Raw genomic sequence first — 15376 nt, 5'->3', positions numbered from 1 at the left:
CTCTAAAGCTGAAAATTCCATTAAATTATTTTCTCCGATCCCTGCAGGTTTCCCTCTACTCCTTTCTCAAAGCAAGTTATGCTCCGTCCTGAACCCCTACTTTGGCTTTGAAAAAGTTGACACTGCTTTGATTTAGCTCACCCACCCAGGGTCTCTGTCTGAGACTGCATTTGTACCCTCTCAGCTTATTTCTTACTAATGCTACACTGCCTTAATATAGCTAAAGCAGCACCAGGGAGTTTTCCTGGGCAATTAAATTGACTCTTCTAGGCTGTCAAATCATAGAACGGTTCCTGCTATTGTTTGCTCTAGGGCAATTAACATTTTCTCAAGCAATCCGCAGGCATGATGCAGGAAGTCTCAGGAGCCAGGGACCCATCCTAATAAGCAATGTGGACGCGACTACTCTGTGAGCAATCTAAGACACAAGCTAAGCTCAGAGGCCAGTTGACTTGCATCCACAGAATTAAACACACCTTCCCACTAAAACAGAGAGGTTGCATGCAAGCTGCCTACTGGGAATAATCCCTGTCCCCCTGTAGCCTCCGAACCACGCACAGGGATTATCCGGGGAGTGCTAATCACTGTGGGCCAGAGACAACTCCAGCAATTCAACAGCAACAATAACGGCGGAGTCCCAATGCCCAAGAATGTCCCCTGGCACTGTTTAATTTCCTCAGACATTTCTATTTCGGGATATTAAAACTGAATACATTCAAAGGACCCAAGTTTTAGATGGTGATTTTTCAAAGGTTTTTGCAAGCCAGCTCTCTTGAAAAGACTGTTTAAAAATGAGTTCTTTATTTTCTATTGTTGTACTGCATCTTTATGATTCCTTAATACTTTACCTTTTTTTTTTTTTTTAACCTGGGTATCACTCATTTGGTTATGTAGGTCTTTATGCTAATACATGAGAATGGATAAATATTAAAGAAGGCTATTGCTGTATGCAAAGCAAAAGGAGGTTAGCTCAATTTGGTAAATACTACAGCTAAGACATTGAAAAAGTAATTTATAACCATTATTAGTTCCACGAAGATTTTTGTTATAGACTAAGACAAGTTAAGTGAAAAGGAAGGTTGAGATCAGTTAAGAAAAAATGATATCATAGAAAAATTATTGCCTGAGCAGGCAATGCACTAATGGCAATTTTAAGACTCAATATATTGTGTTCCTTAGCTCATTCCACAGTAACGTATACACAAAAAAATCACACGTTCTGTGACACTGCCAGCAATAACACCAGGTTTATTTTTAGATTTTATCTTTGAGTAACAGAACAAAAGTCTTCACTCAGAATCAAATAGAAGAGGAGAAATCTGATCTTCCAGCTAACACATTATAAAACTTCTTCCTAATTTTCTCTCCTTTCTTTGCCATTTTATTTATTTTATTTTCCCTCTAGCCCTCAATCTTAATTGCCTCACTTTACAACTTCTTTCTTTATAAATCTCAGTATAACTCCTACCAAATTTGTTTAAAAACATATGAACTTGCTGGGTATCAAACACTTGTTCTTAAAGTCCACAATTCTGGTTTTCCTATCTCAGTAAACAGCCAGAAAGATTGGATTTGACAGGTTCTCAGATATTTCCAAAAGATTTCTCAGTTCATCAAGAAGGTTTAATCTTCTTGCCATACAATCATACAAGTAAAGAATACTCAAATTTGCAATTCATTCATAAATATACCATGAGCAAAATGCTCTCATGGGAAGAAAGACATATCCATGCATCACATACATAGACCTTCTAGGAAACTGCAGTAGCTTCATTGCAAAGATCAAGCATGAAGTGCACAGCAGTTAATGTAACGTTGTTCCTGTTTGAAAAACATGTTTTGTGGTTGTTGCCAAGAAAGCAGTAATATATAGCAGTAATTTCAAGCCCTTCTTGGCTTTAGTGAGACATTTTGTGCAAGTTAACTTCCACCCCTTTTCTTTTGTCATTTTAATTTAAAGAAGGGCAGTGGATGGTATGGTGCGTTTCAGATATAGTCACACCTAATTCCCAAAGTAAATGTTAGAAATGGCTCAGTACCCCCTTCCCGGCACACATATGTGCTGCACGAGGTTCTGCAGGTGTCGCCATCTCTTATCAGCTCTGGGACAGACCCTGGGTCCCAGTCCTGCTCCTGTACTCCCTGGCCCCATCCTGGCTCTGAGCCTTCCCCCAAACTCACAGGCTTCTGGCCATAACCCAAAGATCCATTATGAGTTTGGCAGCTCACTCATTCCTCCTTACAAATTTCTTCATCTGGGAAACTCTGTAAACGCAACACAGCCTCTAGACATTTCTTTATTGCCTCTGACAAATCTTTTCAGGACTTCCAAAATTTCTGGGAGAATTATACAGCAGTAGGCTCTTTCCATTTCCTTCCACATGAAAATGCTTCATTATCAGTCACTGCAGGAGGGTCCATTATCTTGTTCTCATTTCACCTCACTATTTCTATTCCTTCCCTGTCATCTTTTCAAAAACAACAAGGTCCTTGTCAATATAAAGTCTCTCTAATTCCAGAGTCCCAAAAATGATTCCTAGTATTTCTCCATTTCTTTACTGAGACTGGTGCTGTCTCTGGCATGATGCCAAGGTGTAGTGTAGGGATACTCTCAAGTTTCCTTTTTTTTTTTTTGCATATTTCAGCTGTTCTGAGATGGAAACTGTTGGGTTTTCTGACAGGCATTAAACCTCCTTTCATGGTCAGGAGAACCAGAGAGTGGGCTGCTTTCCCTTGCAGGCAGGGGAACACCTGAACAGAGGAATGAAGCGTCTTTTTCTCTCCACACCAGTCCTGGCAGCATCGACATCTACCCACCACTTCCTAATAGAAACGAATGTTACATGCTCTCAGCTGAGCACAGCTCACACCCAGGAGAGGAGGAATTAATTTTTTGTGCCCTGATGGAGAAGCCTCATAGTACACACAGTTAATGCTACTTTGAATCCAGTTCCCAAGGCCAGGCTCGAGGCATTTACTCTGCCTTTGCCTGCACGCATCTGTAAAACAACCGATCACAACCAACACACAGACACAAAAACCCCATGTGTGGTTGCATGGGAGAAGATGATCTTTGTTTCTTTCTCCATGAAGATCTGAAGCTGCTTTCTTGCCTGGGGTACTGTTGGAAGGACACAGAAATTATTACAGAAGGAAGAGAAAGTAAATAGCTGTTAGTAGTAGCACAGAAAATTTAGTGAAAAAAATGTGACTTTACTGAGTTGTGCTGTTTCCTTTCAGGACATTAGCTTAACATTTTAAAAACTCCCATCATACTTTTTTTTAAAACCGCCCATGTCTTTGTTTACAGGGAAAGCCGTTAGCAACTTCAACATTACTCATTGATCAGCTGACCCGAAACCACATATTTCTATCCATTGGTAACAGTCTAAGTATTACAGTCTTTTCCAGAACAGTTCCAGAAACATCATCGTGGGATAGTGCCGTACACCATTTCCCCTTACCCCCCAAAACATGTGGAACATCACGCCCACTGGCCAACCATTAGTTCTACCACTTCAGCAGTACTTAAATAAGTAGACGGTGTCTTCTGGCTTCCAAGGCTATTTAAAGGCATGTTGTCTTCATTCACAATAGTGTCTGATTACCCATTCATGCCTATAAAATGAGATGTTCCTTAAGTTATGAAAATGTTGTTTCCAGGATTTTCAAGTTAATTTTGCACATATGTGCTTTTTTAATTATTAAGCTAAAGTACTCACAATGAAGCTGAAACCACCACGTTCAGTGCTCTTTCTTTGAGCCTCATCTTCCTTCAAGACAAAATACACAAAGGCGGCTTTGAGCTCTTTGAGAATATACACACAAAACCAGAGTGTGTAATTTTACTCAGTGAATTATTGTCAAGGCAAACGTTTTCAAACAGAAATGGTATTTCACAGTAATTTGTGGGGGTTGTAACAGACAATTTCAGAAATACAAAGAGCATTTGCAGTTTAGTACATGACTCAGTTTTTTCTGTAGCAGCAGATATTCTTTCCTCCTTTTGTAAAGTTTATAAATCACTTTTAAAAAAAAAAGGGTAAAAAGGGAAAAAAAGATACAAGAATAAGAAAACAAAGCAAAGAGAGAGGATGCAGAAAGAAAGGAAAAGGCTTTGCTAGAGGAAATGCTTACACACTAAATACTGCAGAAACAGAAAATGTGCTGCTAGAAATAGAATTATATCCCATATAACATTAATTACCAAACTGCCCTTAAAGTGGCTGAAAATTTAATGCTATTTTGATACATGACTTGAAGATTAATAACAAATACTAAGTAAGACAGCTGGCAAGCGTAACATTGTTATACGGTTAAAAATCGCCAACACAGACCAAAATCCAAACTTTCTGGTCTCCATGACAGCTGGCTGCAGATGAGTGTACTCAGAACAGGACACAAATCCCTGGGGTCTGTCATGGTCCCAGCGAGCCCTCACGGCTCACTAGCCGGGCCTGCTTAAGGGATAAAAGCTTCTGCAGGGAACAGCTGGCTGAGCAAGGATACGATTGACATTCAGATCTCGTATTCTTGGACTACGAGACCCCTGTTAGGGGCTGGGGGGGCATAACCTCAGCACAAGCCAGGCTACCAAATCTCAGAGCCACGAGAGGGTCTCCCACTGCGAACAAAACCCAGAAACCTGAATGAGTGGGGTGGTCTGAGCAAGTGGTCAGTCGTGTTCCCGGTCACAAGTGGTGCTCCCCAGGCTCAGTATTTGGGCCAGTTCTCTTTAATATCTTTATCAATAATCTGGATGAGGGGATTGAGTGCACCCTTTGTAATTCACAAATGACACCAAGTTGGGTGGGAGTGTTGATCTGCTGGAGGGTAGGAAGGCCATACAGAGGGATCTGGACCGGCTGGATCGTAGGGCTGAGGCCAGTCTATGAGGTTCAACAAGGCCAAGTGCCGGATCCTGCACTTGGGTCACAACAACCCCAGGCAGCGATACAGGCTCAGGGAAGAGTGGCTGGAAAGCTGCCTGGCAGAGAGGAATCTGGGGGTGTTGGTTGACAGCGGCTGAACATGAGCCAGCAGTGTGCCCAGGGGGCCAAAAAGGCCAACAGCATCCTGGCTTGTATCAGGAATAGCATGGCCAGCAGGACTAGGGAAGTGATTGTTCCCTTTTACTTGGCACTGGTGAGACCCACTTTGAATCCTCTGTTCAGTTTCAGGCCCCTCATCATAAGAAAGACATTGAGGTGCTGGAGAGAGTTCAGAGAAGGGCAACAAAGCTGGTGAGGGCTCTGGAGCACAAGTCTCATAAGGAACGGCTGAGGGAACTGGGGCTGTTTAGCCTGGAGAAGAGGAGGCTGAGGGGAGCTCTTATCGCTGTCTACAACTACCTGAAAGGAGGTTGTAGCATGGAGGGTGTTGGTCTCTTCTCCCAAGTAGCAAGTGGTAGGACAAGAGGAAACAACCTCAAGTTGTGCCAGGGGAGGTTTAGATTGGATATCAGGAAAAATTTCTTCACCAAAAAGGTTGTCAGGCGTTGGAATGGGCTGCCCAGGGAGGTGGTTGAGTCATCACCATCCCTGGAGGTATTTAAAAGCCGTGTAGATGAGGTTCTTAAGGACATGGTTTAGTGGTGGACTTGGCAGTGTTAGGTTTATGGTTGGACTTGATGACCTTAAAGGTCTTTTCCAACCTAAATGATTCTACGATTCTAAGCGCAAGCTTCCTGCTACTGTTTTAGACCCCGGTCAGGTAGATAATGGACAACAGCTATTGCAGAGAAGAGGCTGAAAGCTGAGAGATTAAGATGAAAGCTGAAGTTTACAGATTTGGCATACAGTCCACGGGAGACCTCTCAGCTATTGAGACAATCAGTACTGGGAAGCAAAGCATAAAACTGCTAATACTGCCCTGGCAGGGCTGCACTTATATAAACAACACATACACACATATGTTGAAGCTGTGAATGAGTCTCTTACAGCAGTTATCATCCCATGTCGGATCAGCAGTCCATATTATCAGGATTTATAGATTTCAGGCCAGCTCTTAGTGTATAAATGTACAATGAATTCAAGCAAAACTAATGAGAAATCTTACCTGCACTCTATAGAAGCATCATGGACTGGACTCACTTTTGTCACATATTTTCCCTCCTGACTTACAGCTAAAATTTAACCCAGAATGGTTAACCTGATAATGTTCTTGAGCCCTAAAGTTACATACACACAAGTTTAAGAACTGGATTGGATTTAAGAATGTTTGGAATAACTTTAGCCAACTGCAGTGAGTGATTTATAAATTTAATGAGCGCTCTGTGTACTTCACATTACTTCCTTTCTTATTATTAGTGGAATCATATACATACAATCAAGAGATAAACCACTACGAATTTTGTTGCAAAATGTAATTTAACACAGGGACATTTGCGTTTAGCAGCAGTTTCTACTGAACAGGAGCCAAGTACATTTCCTTCTTGGCCTCCCTTCCCCTCTTTGTTTCAATTTTGTGCAGTATCAGTTAATCTCTTGTAGTTTGTTTCTTACAGTATCACGTAGTATCTAAAGGAATGCCCCCTAAATTAGCTTTTCTCCTTACATAAACAGTTACTTTCAAAACCAGGTAGATGATTGTTCTATATTTCTAAGGAATAGATGGAATGTTATTGCTTAGAATATTATTCTAGAGGTAATTCAATTATTCCCATGCATCCACTTCAGAGGTCTCCAAATAAATATGTCCATGTGACATGAAATACATGCCCAGTTTACAAGAACAGAGTTCACCAAGAAAAACACAAACATAAAAACTTGCTTTTTTTTCCATAATGTTGAAATTTTACTTTGCTCTGTTTTATAATAAACAATTAAGATGCAGTTGGACATAGGTCCCAAATCCCCTTCACCAAAAAAACCCCACATCAAACACCAAAAAAAGGTACATCTTGCAAGGACTGAGTATGTGCTGCTTCTGAGCATAGAACCTGCTGAAAGGTGCTGTGGACCTCTGACCATGGCCTCAAAATCACAGTACAGGAATCACCACTCTGGACAACTGACACAGCTTTTGATTAATTTGTTTAGGTGCAGAAGTCCATTTCAGCTATATCTGAATGGAATTAGCTAATGTAATAGACACAATTTTATCTTTAAAACCATGTAGCCAAGTCTATTTCCATTACTGCTTTTCTTTAGTATCCAAAAACTAATGCTAAGCCAGCAAACTGCTTTCAATGATCTGCATGTAATCTAATAAAGCAGCTGCGCTCAGCAGGAACACGGATATCATCAGAGGGCTAAGTAAAAACTCTTCAGAGCTCTCCAGAGCCTTTTAAATAGAAGATTCTAAACCAAGAGTCTAAGTTCCTTTAAGGAATCAGGGTAAGCCAAAGATCTAATACTCGGGATCAAATTACTGATCAGTGTAAATTTAGTGGCAAAATTGAGTTCATAAGTCACTTAAGGGGAGAGGCAACTGCAATCTTCTACAGGAAAGACAAATGGACCATCCTGTTTCTTTCTGTTATTTCACAAGATTTTGCAGGACTACGAAAACTCCTTTAAAACATAAAACCACCTAGATTAAAAAAATATTTTCTGGCAATCTAATATGAATTCTGTTATTACAAGAAATACACATGTATTTTCTATCTCTAAACCAGCTACACGTGTTCTACAACTAATATGCTTCAAAATTTAAGAAAATGTTAACAAGTTTAGTTAAATTGGCACAATCGACAAGTTTTAAATACTTTTAAGTTTGATTCAGTGTTTAAAGAAAAGCCTAAAAAGCCAAACCTATTCAAAGCAGTTTGGCTTTCAAGGGCCACACAGAAAGAGTTCCAAAACTTTATGTCCAATCGACCCTTGCACAAAATATTTCAGATCTTTAATGGGAATTATTAGCTATATATATAAATAGCTATATATATATATAAAATTAGCTATATAGATATCATATTAAACAACAATAAGCAATGCAAAGATCTGCCAACTCACATCGAGGTTTAGCAGAAAGGCTGGGGATAAGAAAAACAGAAAAGACAGTTCATTCCTTCTGAAACCTTTGTTAAAATGTATAGGCTATTAGCCCTAACAAGACAATTAAGAAATCTATGCAGCATGAGGGCATGGCTGCCGAAAAATTAAATCATCCTAAAGCTGGATCCCAAAGTATTATACTTTTATCTCTATGTGGACAATCCCACAGGATCTCTTCCATTTTATGTATTTATGCTGTCAGTTTCCTGGAGCAAGGACTTTTACTTCTGTACCTGGCCGCTACTAGTATTTTAGCACTAAATAGTTATCACAGCAGTACTCTGTTTTAAAATTGGTAAAATGAAGAAAAAAATGATTAAATATAAATGTAATATAAAATTAAATATAAATATTAAATATAAAACTAATATTTACATGGTGTAATCCTTCATTTTAGTCCTAAAAACAGAGAACTCCACCCCAACCTGAACTTTTATTACTTTTCCAGGTGCCTGTTGCTCCTTTGCAGTGATATTGCTCACTTTCTCCTGCCAACCAAGACTTTCACAACAACAGCAACTGCCACTGCCACCACTATTTAGAATTCTTATAACATATATAATATTTATAACATATTATATAGAATGGAACAGCTTCTAATCCCTGTTAAACTGCTATAAATCTAGAGTGATTTTATTAAGTCAAAAGACTTGACGTCACTGAGATCATGGTTTGGCCCTGTTCTTTCTCATGTACTTTAAGGAACGCTGCAGCTTTCCAGAGTGTGGCATGCATTTTACACATTCTGTTCTTTACAGAGAGGCACGTTTTAACCATGCCACTGTTTATATGCACTGCTGAATTTGAAGCAGGCGACCTAATTCATTGAACAGAATGCAAGGCCCAAGAGTCTGACTCCAAACTGCCACGTACTTTTACGGGCTGGACCAGAGAATGTCCCAAGTTTCTTGCATCATTTAATGTCTTGAAAGGTTCTTTCAGTCAGAGCTGCCAGAATTGTTTGCATCCTGCACACGCCAAACTGAACAGGGATCCAGAATTTTCCAAATGCAGGGACCACAAATCACTTGGCTTTTGAAAGAAAGAAATAATCTAATCTATACATTTGGATTTATATCAAGTGCTAATTATTTTAATATATTTTCCACTATTTAAAATACGAAAAAGAAGCTATAAAAGCAATTTAAAAAATAGGGGGAAAAGGCAAGCTGAAAAACATGACACCTTTTTGTTTCTCCACATAACTTCTCGCTATTCCATTCATCTTCTAGAGAGACAGGTTGTTTATTTCTTAGAGTAATAAACTCACTTAGGGTATTTCCTGGGGACCCTAAAATATTCAGGAGGGGCTGCTATTTAATCGCATTTTAGAATTTAGGATTTTAGAAAGTTTGAGAGTCTTGTTGAGTAAGGTGTGAATGTGGTATTTCTCTTTGCTGTTCCACATCCACGTTTTTTGATGGACTAGATCTCCAGAGCTGTGGTTTTCAGCCTTCAGCTGCAGAACCTCAAGTGTCTCAAGATCACATCCATTAATTTTGAGAAAGATGAATAAGAAAGGGAAATCTGCTGTCATTTGGCTTAAATTTGCTCCATAGTAATTGAAAACCAATAGTTTTAAGTTAACAAAGGACAGATTGAGAATGGTACTTTATAGAATTTTCGATATTTAAAGGATTACATTTTGTTTGGAGAAGAGTTTCACTGATAAAACTTGGTTGTCCCCTCTCTGTCACCCATTCTCATGTTCTTGCTTTATTTCTTCTTCTTTCTTCCCAATACGTCTTCCGCAAGACATTTCACATGCCTCATGTTCACCTAAGTTAGGTCAACTTTATGGGGAGGCATGCCACTTAACGTCTCCCAGTGGCTGGAGAGAGAGATCTGATTAGATCTACTGCTGATGTGCATCACGAATCCCTAATGATGGGCCATGTCCAAAGCCCCAGTCGTGCACTGTTCTCATAATCTGACAATTGCTTAAACAATGAGCAAAAGAAAATGACTGTAAGTCACAAACTGTAAGCAGATGAAAAAGTTGACCAGTGGCCTGATGACATATAGGCAATCATCAGCAAGAGAGAGAATAACCTTCTGTTTTAAAATATGACAGCCACAAGCTAAAACTGCTAGATCCTGTCCTTAGATTTTGGCAAAAGAGCAAAAACATGCTCCTCATTATAAATAAAATTATCCTAACAAAATGAAGGGATTAACATCAAGTAATGTAATGACAAGCCCCATCTGAATAGCCACTGATTTCCACTCAACCATTCTTACGCACACCACATACATATAGACAGCTAAAACTCTCTGGCATGGTAAATGGCAGCTTTGACAGAACGTCCATGAGCCAATATGTATTCCGTCTAAGCAGAGAAAATAAGATCTTTTTTCCAAGATAACAGTCCTGTAGCAAATATTTATTTCATACCACTTATAGAAAGTAGATCTAGTACCCCAAAAGTAAACACCCTCTTTCAACAGCTGCTAACTGGTCAACAAACTTTCTCATATTCCTGCTTGCAAATGGCAATCTTGTTTTTATTATAAACTAACTCAGCCAAAGTTTGGCCAGCTGCTCATGCCTTTTATCATTTGTACTTGAGATAGCTTTTGGTGGTGGTTTTTGTTTTTGTTTGGTTGGGGTTTTTTTTCTTTTGTGTGTGTGTGTGTGTAACTTACCAAGTAGAGATTGTGAGTTAACATCCCTTCTTCGCGTGAAACGTCCTCCAGGGAGATCTTTTGCCATGACAAAGGCAGTGGAAAGCAGAATGTGTCCAAATAGCAGAAGGAAGCACGCAATCATTTTCTTCATCTTCAAGAAACAGAGGGACATTCAAGGATATGAAACTGCAATAAAGGAGGGAAGGCTATGAGCTGTTTGATTACACAAAAAGATACACTGAAACCACGTCAGCCACCCAGCTGCATTGCTTCCCTCCCATCACATCCAAACATGCATATACTGGCACAGAATACCCGCACCTTCAAGAAAGAAAATCTACATCATCAAGGTAGCAGTTAGCAGAACCTCCATAGTGTTTATAAGTATTGTTAGTTGAAATTCATAGTTAACATTTAGAATTTATTGACTTTTACAATCATTGATAACAATCAAATATTTTTAAAGCAAGAAAAGGAACTTCGTTTCAGTCAGCCTGTCAGCATAAACAGATTTGAGGAGGACACAAAAATATTTTCATTATTCTACTCAGCACTCTGTTGCATTTTTTCAGAAGTTTAATTAATGGTTTTTGTAGTCTGAGGGATACTTGCTTCAGAAAATCTTGGAGAATTAAAACAAGAGAAAGGAATATAATCCAGAAACAGCAACTATAAATGTGACAGCTGAGACTAATGACAACTCATGCTTCCTTTTCAGAAGACTGCCCATGGTTGCTAGCGTGAAGATAACACTGCAGAACAAATCTTGTTTACTCATGGAGACTTCTGAGGACTGTCAATGAGCTTGCCATAGGGTATGGAGAAGTTTTGTCATACAGAACAAATTAACAGGCAAAATTCATACACTAAGACATGACTCCTGCCCAGGAGTTTGTTAAGGCACCATCAAAAGCCACGGCTGACTCTGTCCACAAGCAGAAAGCTAAGAATGACATGCTAAAGGCTCATCTTCTGGCCATGTCCCCTGTTGGTGGCCTTCCTCAGATGACAATTCCTTCTACCTTCCTCCAAAACTTCATTGTTGTGGGTTGTGAACAGAACATCTCACAAGAGCTAGATTCAGCCTTGGAACTTCTGATACAATGAGGCTTAGTCAAGAACTCCCGTAGGTGCAGAAGAGATGGATAAAACTACCCACTTTCACAACAAAAAAAGTGGAAACTTTACAAGCAGTGTGAATTTTAACAGTAATTCTTGGTTAAGTAACTAAGATGTTGAAAACAATTTTAGTATGATCCTAAACCTGGTAAGAAGACAGAACCACAGATCTGTAACATAAGGCAATTAGATGCCCCAGCTCAGAAAGAGTATTGATTTTTTCCCATCATGAGCTATTCACTGGTAAAATAATAAATTCTGGGTAAATACTTTCTAATAAAGAGATTTTATATATTATTCTTCAGTCTGTCCCGCACAACCATTACACATTGATCCATTTTTCTGTCTATCAATCTATTTTTCCTTTCGTGTGTCCTGCTTAGCATCCCCAAATACAAACACAATGTTCTGGTGGATATGCCAGAGAGCAAAATGAACTGAGTCTTTGCACTCAAAACATCCAGCCTTGCTTAAACATTTAATATTTATTATTCAGCAACAGGCAATACGTGATTTAAGGACTTTCAAACTAGGAAAGAGATGTATGTAAATAGTTGACACTTGTAATAGCGGCCACAAAAAATCAAATTTTTCGAGCCCTAGCAGCATGGACACCTGAATGGTATTATTGGTAGAGTGTTTCCAATGCTCTAGTCAGAAACAGATGGACACTGCAAACAGCACGCACCACTGTAAATGGGACAAAATTTTGCTGGGGGCAACAGTTGTTGCTGTTGGAGATCACTGGGCTTCTCCCAAGTTGTCTCCTCACTTCTCAGGACGTCAGCAACAAAGCGCTGTGCACGGGGCCCTCCTCCCTCTCTGCCCTGTTCCTTCAGCACACAAAGATGCACATGCCAGTTGTAGCACCCAGATTTTAGAAATATAGAAGCCTTGCTCAGAGAGCTAAGGAGCGTAGAGAAATATTCCTCATACTTATTTGCAAGGCCATCAAAGAAATCAGGCATTAACTCACCCCTCCTTCCCATCCATCCTGAACAGCTGTGGAGATTGGGCTAAAGCCACTTCACCTGTTTCTGATGGCACATTAATGCAGAACCAGCAATATTGTGGCAGAGCACCCTCACGTGTCACTGAACCATCCACTATGAGCACGATGCCAAAGAAAACCGAGTGACATTAAAGTAGTGACAGTCCTACCAGCTTTGCAAAGTACCCCCCCAAAAAACCCTCTTACATTCTGGCACTTCACACGTTTTATACCTTTGTAGCAATTTTTGATATTTGGTAGCAATTTCAAATTCGCTAGCCTCATAACTGTCCCCAAGCAACTTCAGAAATTAAAAAAAAAAAAAAGTGAAGTGCGTGTGCTGTGATTTTAAGTCTTCAAATTCTGTTAGGAAAATGTTTGCATAGCATGTAAATATCATATGATTAGCTGAACATATCAACCGAAATGCCTCAGTAATCATTCATTAGGTGTCACCAAATTCTGAAACATATTAAAGCAGAAAATTTTCAGTTTTACCAGTCCCGATACTAAAGAAACAAAAGTGTTGAATCATAGCACCTAGTTTTCTGGGGATCTTTTTATTCAAAATTAACATAACTTCTATCGTTCAATAGTAGTTCATTTTGATTCGGAGACCGTGGATCCTTAGATGTCAAAATCTCTACCAGCCTGTTAACCAGAAAATAGCTTACCTACAGTTCCACCAAAAAACCTCGATTCTCATTAAAAAAAATCTATTATCAACACACTCCTACCCTCACAAACAGTGTTTTAAAATACTGTTTCAAAAGAAAGCAACGCTTCACAGTGGAGAGCTTTAGTTGCCTCATCTTACAAAATTTTATATATAAGATAATCTGAAATAAAAATTAAACTGAAATTGCATCCATTTTCAATTAAAAAAAACAAAACAAAACAACAAATGAACAACCCCCTCCACACACACACACACACAAAAAACCTTCCCAAAGCCAAAGGCTGTGGATGCAATGACACACAGCAGTGATCCACACCTTTTGCCACGCTGTCATCCACACTGAAAGCTTCTGTGCTGCCTTCCTGAGGTGATGAGAGTCCGGACTGGAGTGCTTTGCTCTAGCTCCAGGTTCCTATTCGTGTCCACTGCTACTTTGCATTTTTACATGAGCAGCTTGCAATGTGGTTGCACAGCTTCTCCGCATACAGTCCTCCCACGGTTCTCTGTTTATTTCCTGGGTCTTCTGCAAAGTCCTCTGCCTTCACTGTAGAAGCTGGATGGTGTTTATTGCACCACACTCGGTATTTAGCACCTCATTTTCCAAGCAGGCTAAGTTAGGCTGCTGGAACAGCCGTATTTGGCTTCACATTACTGGCTAACCCTTGCTCCACCAGCTGAGAACATGTTCCCAAAGTTCCAAAGCTACAAACACATATTTTTGTGCCTACCTGGAAAATATGCTTCAAGCACTTCAATTCCAGCTGTCACACCAGGAGTATTATGCATTATATTGTTGGGAGCCAATTCTGCAGGCTAGACCCAAGACCAAGTCACTGTGTGACAAACATCCCAAACACCTCAAAAGCAAAAGACACCAAGAGGAGGTGTGGCAATCCATGGGGCTCAACCAGGTTGAGCACTGGATGCTCTGACTTCCACTGCTTCATTCTTCTGCCCATGGAGAGAAGAAGGAGGTCCTATACAGGGCTTCCACAGCAGCCTTGGAGCAGTCAGTGCAGCACACTGCTCTGCTGGACGTGTGGAGAAGCTCCTAACAAAGAACAGGCAACTGCTGCTCACAGAGGTACAATGTGGTGATGGCTGCTTGCAATACCTGCAGCTGTCTGGAGGAAGTTTGGTATAAAGAAGATTCTCCTAGAAGATGGGGAGTAAACAGACAAGAGGTCTTTTCAAGCTTCCCTTGCTCCCTAACTGGCTACTAGTCAAGAGCTAACTATTTCCATGGTGTTTTCTTATCAGTTTTATCTGTGCTTGCTTAGCCATATGCCCATGGAACAGAATAATTTTTCTGATGCACTGTTGCTGATTTTCAATTTTCATGAAATAGTGTAATAAAGAATGCAAGTGCATAAAAGGGAAAACATTCTGAAGTTCTTTCAGCACTCATTTTCTACTCATTTTAAGATGACAAGAAACAGTAATTCAACCAAAAGCTTTTACTGAAGTTGAAGAAACTGCAAGCAATCTATGTAAGTCAATAAAATCAGAGTCCATGTCCCCAAGTTAGGAAGCACCAATGAGCTTATTACATGAAAGCCACAAAATATCTCATTTTCAATCCCATCACCTCAGAAATTAAAAAAATCAATGACAGTAGGCTCTGAAAAGCCCTGTTAACTATCAGTTACAACATGTTCCAAGGTATTTTACTATCCGCAATCCAGCACATGCATTACTAGTCCATTACTCATTAAAACCACTGTGTGTGGCATGGGTGTCAGGACAGAGTATTAATAATTTCCTCTGTCTTTCTGGACCGGATTGCTGACACAGGCATTTTCCAGTTCTGAAAAATAGCTATAGAGTCCTGCAGAGTCGAACACTGTAAAATATCTGTCCCTGGCTGTGCAGGTGTTGTGTGGGGGCAGCTGGCCACAATCAGGAGGATGATATTCAGCATATCAGCAAGAAGCACCATCTTGCCTTCATCCTTGCAAAGGA

General features: G+C 39.9%; 1 protein-coding gene across 6 annotated transcripts in view; it reads right to left on the bottom strand.

Moving 5' to 3' along the window:
* Positions 1–15376, bottom strand: part of MATN2 (matrilin 2) — a 70873-nt gene that overhangs the window by 50915 nt on the left and 4582 nt on the right. For all 6 annotated transcript variants that reach the window (XM_065629462.1, XM_065629466.1, XM_065629464.1 and 3 more), the window contains exon 2: positions 10644–10811. In XM_065629462.1, coding sequence (XP_065485534.1) covers positions 10644–10797 — 154 coding nt within the window. In that variant the 5' untranslated portion in view covers positions 10798–10811. The remainder of the gene's footprint in view (positions 1–10643; positions 10812–15376) is intronic.

The sequence above is a fragment of the Caloenas nicobarica genome, chromosome 2, assembly GCF_036013445.1.
Source record: "Caloenas nicobarica isolate bCalNic1 chromosome 2, bCalNic1.hap1, whole genome shotgun sequence".
Classification (NCBI taxonomy): domain Eukaryota; kingdom Metazoa; phylum Chordata; class Aves; order Columbiformes; family Columbidae; genus Caloenas; species Caloenas nicobarica.
The sequence above is the reverse complement of the archived record's forward strand: the minus strand, read 5'-3'. Positions and strand labels throughout refer to the sequence as shown.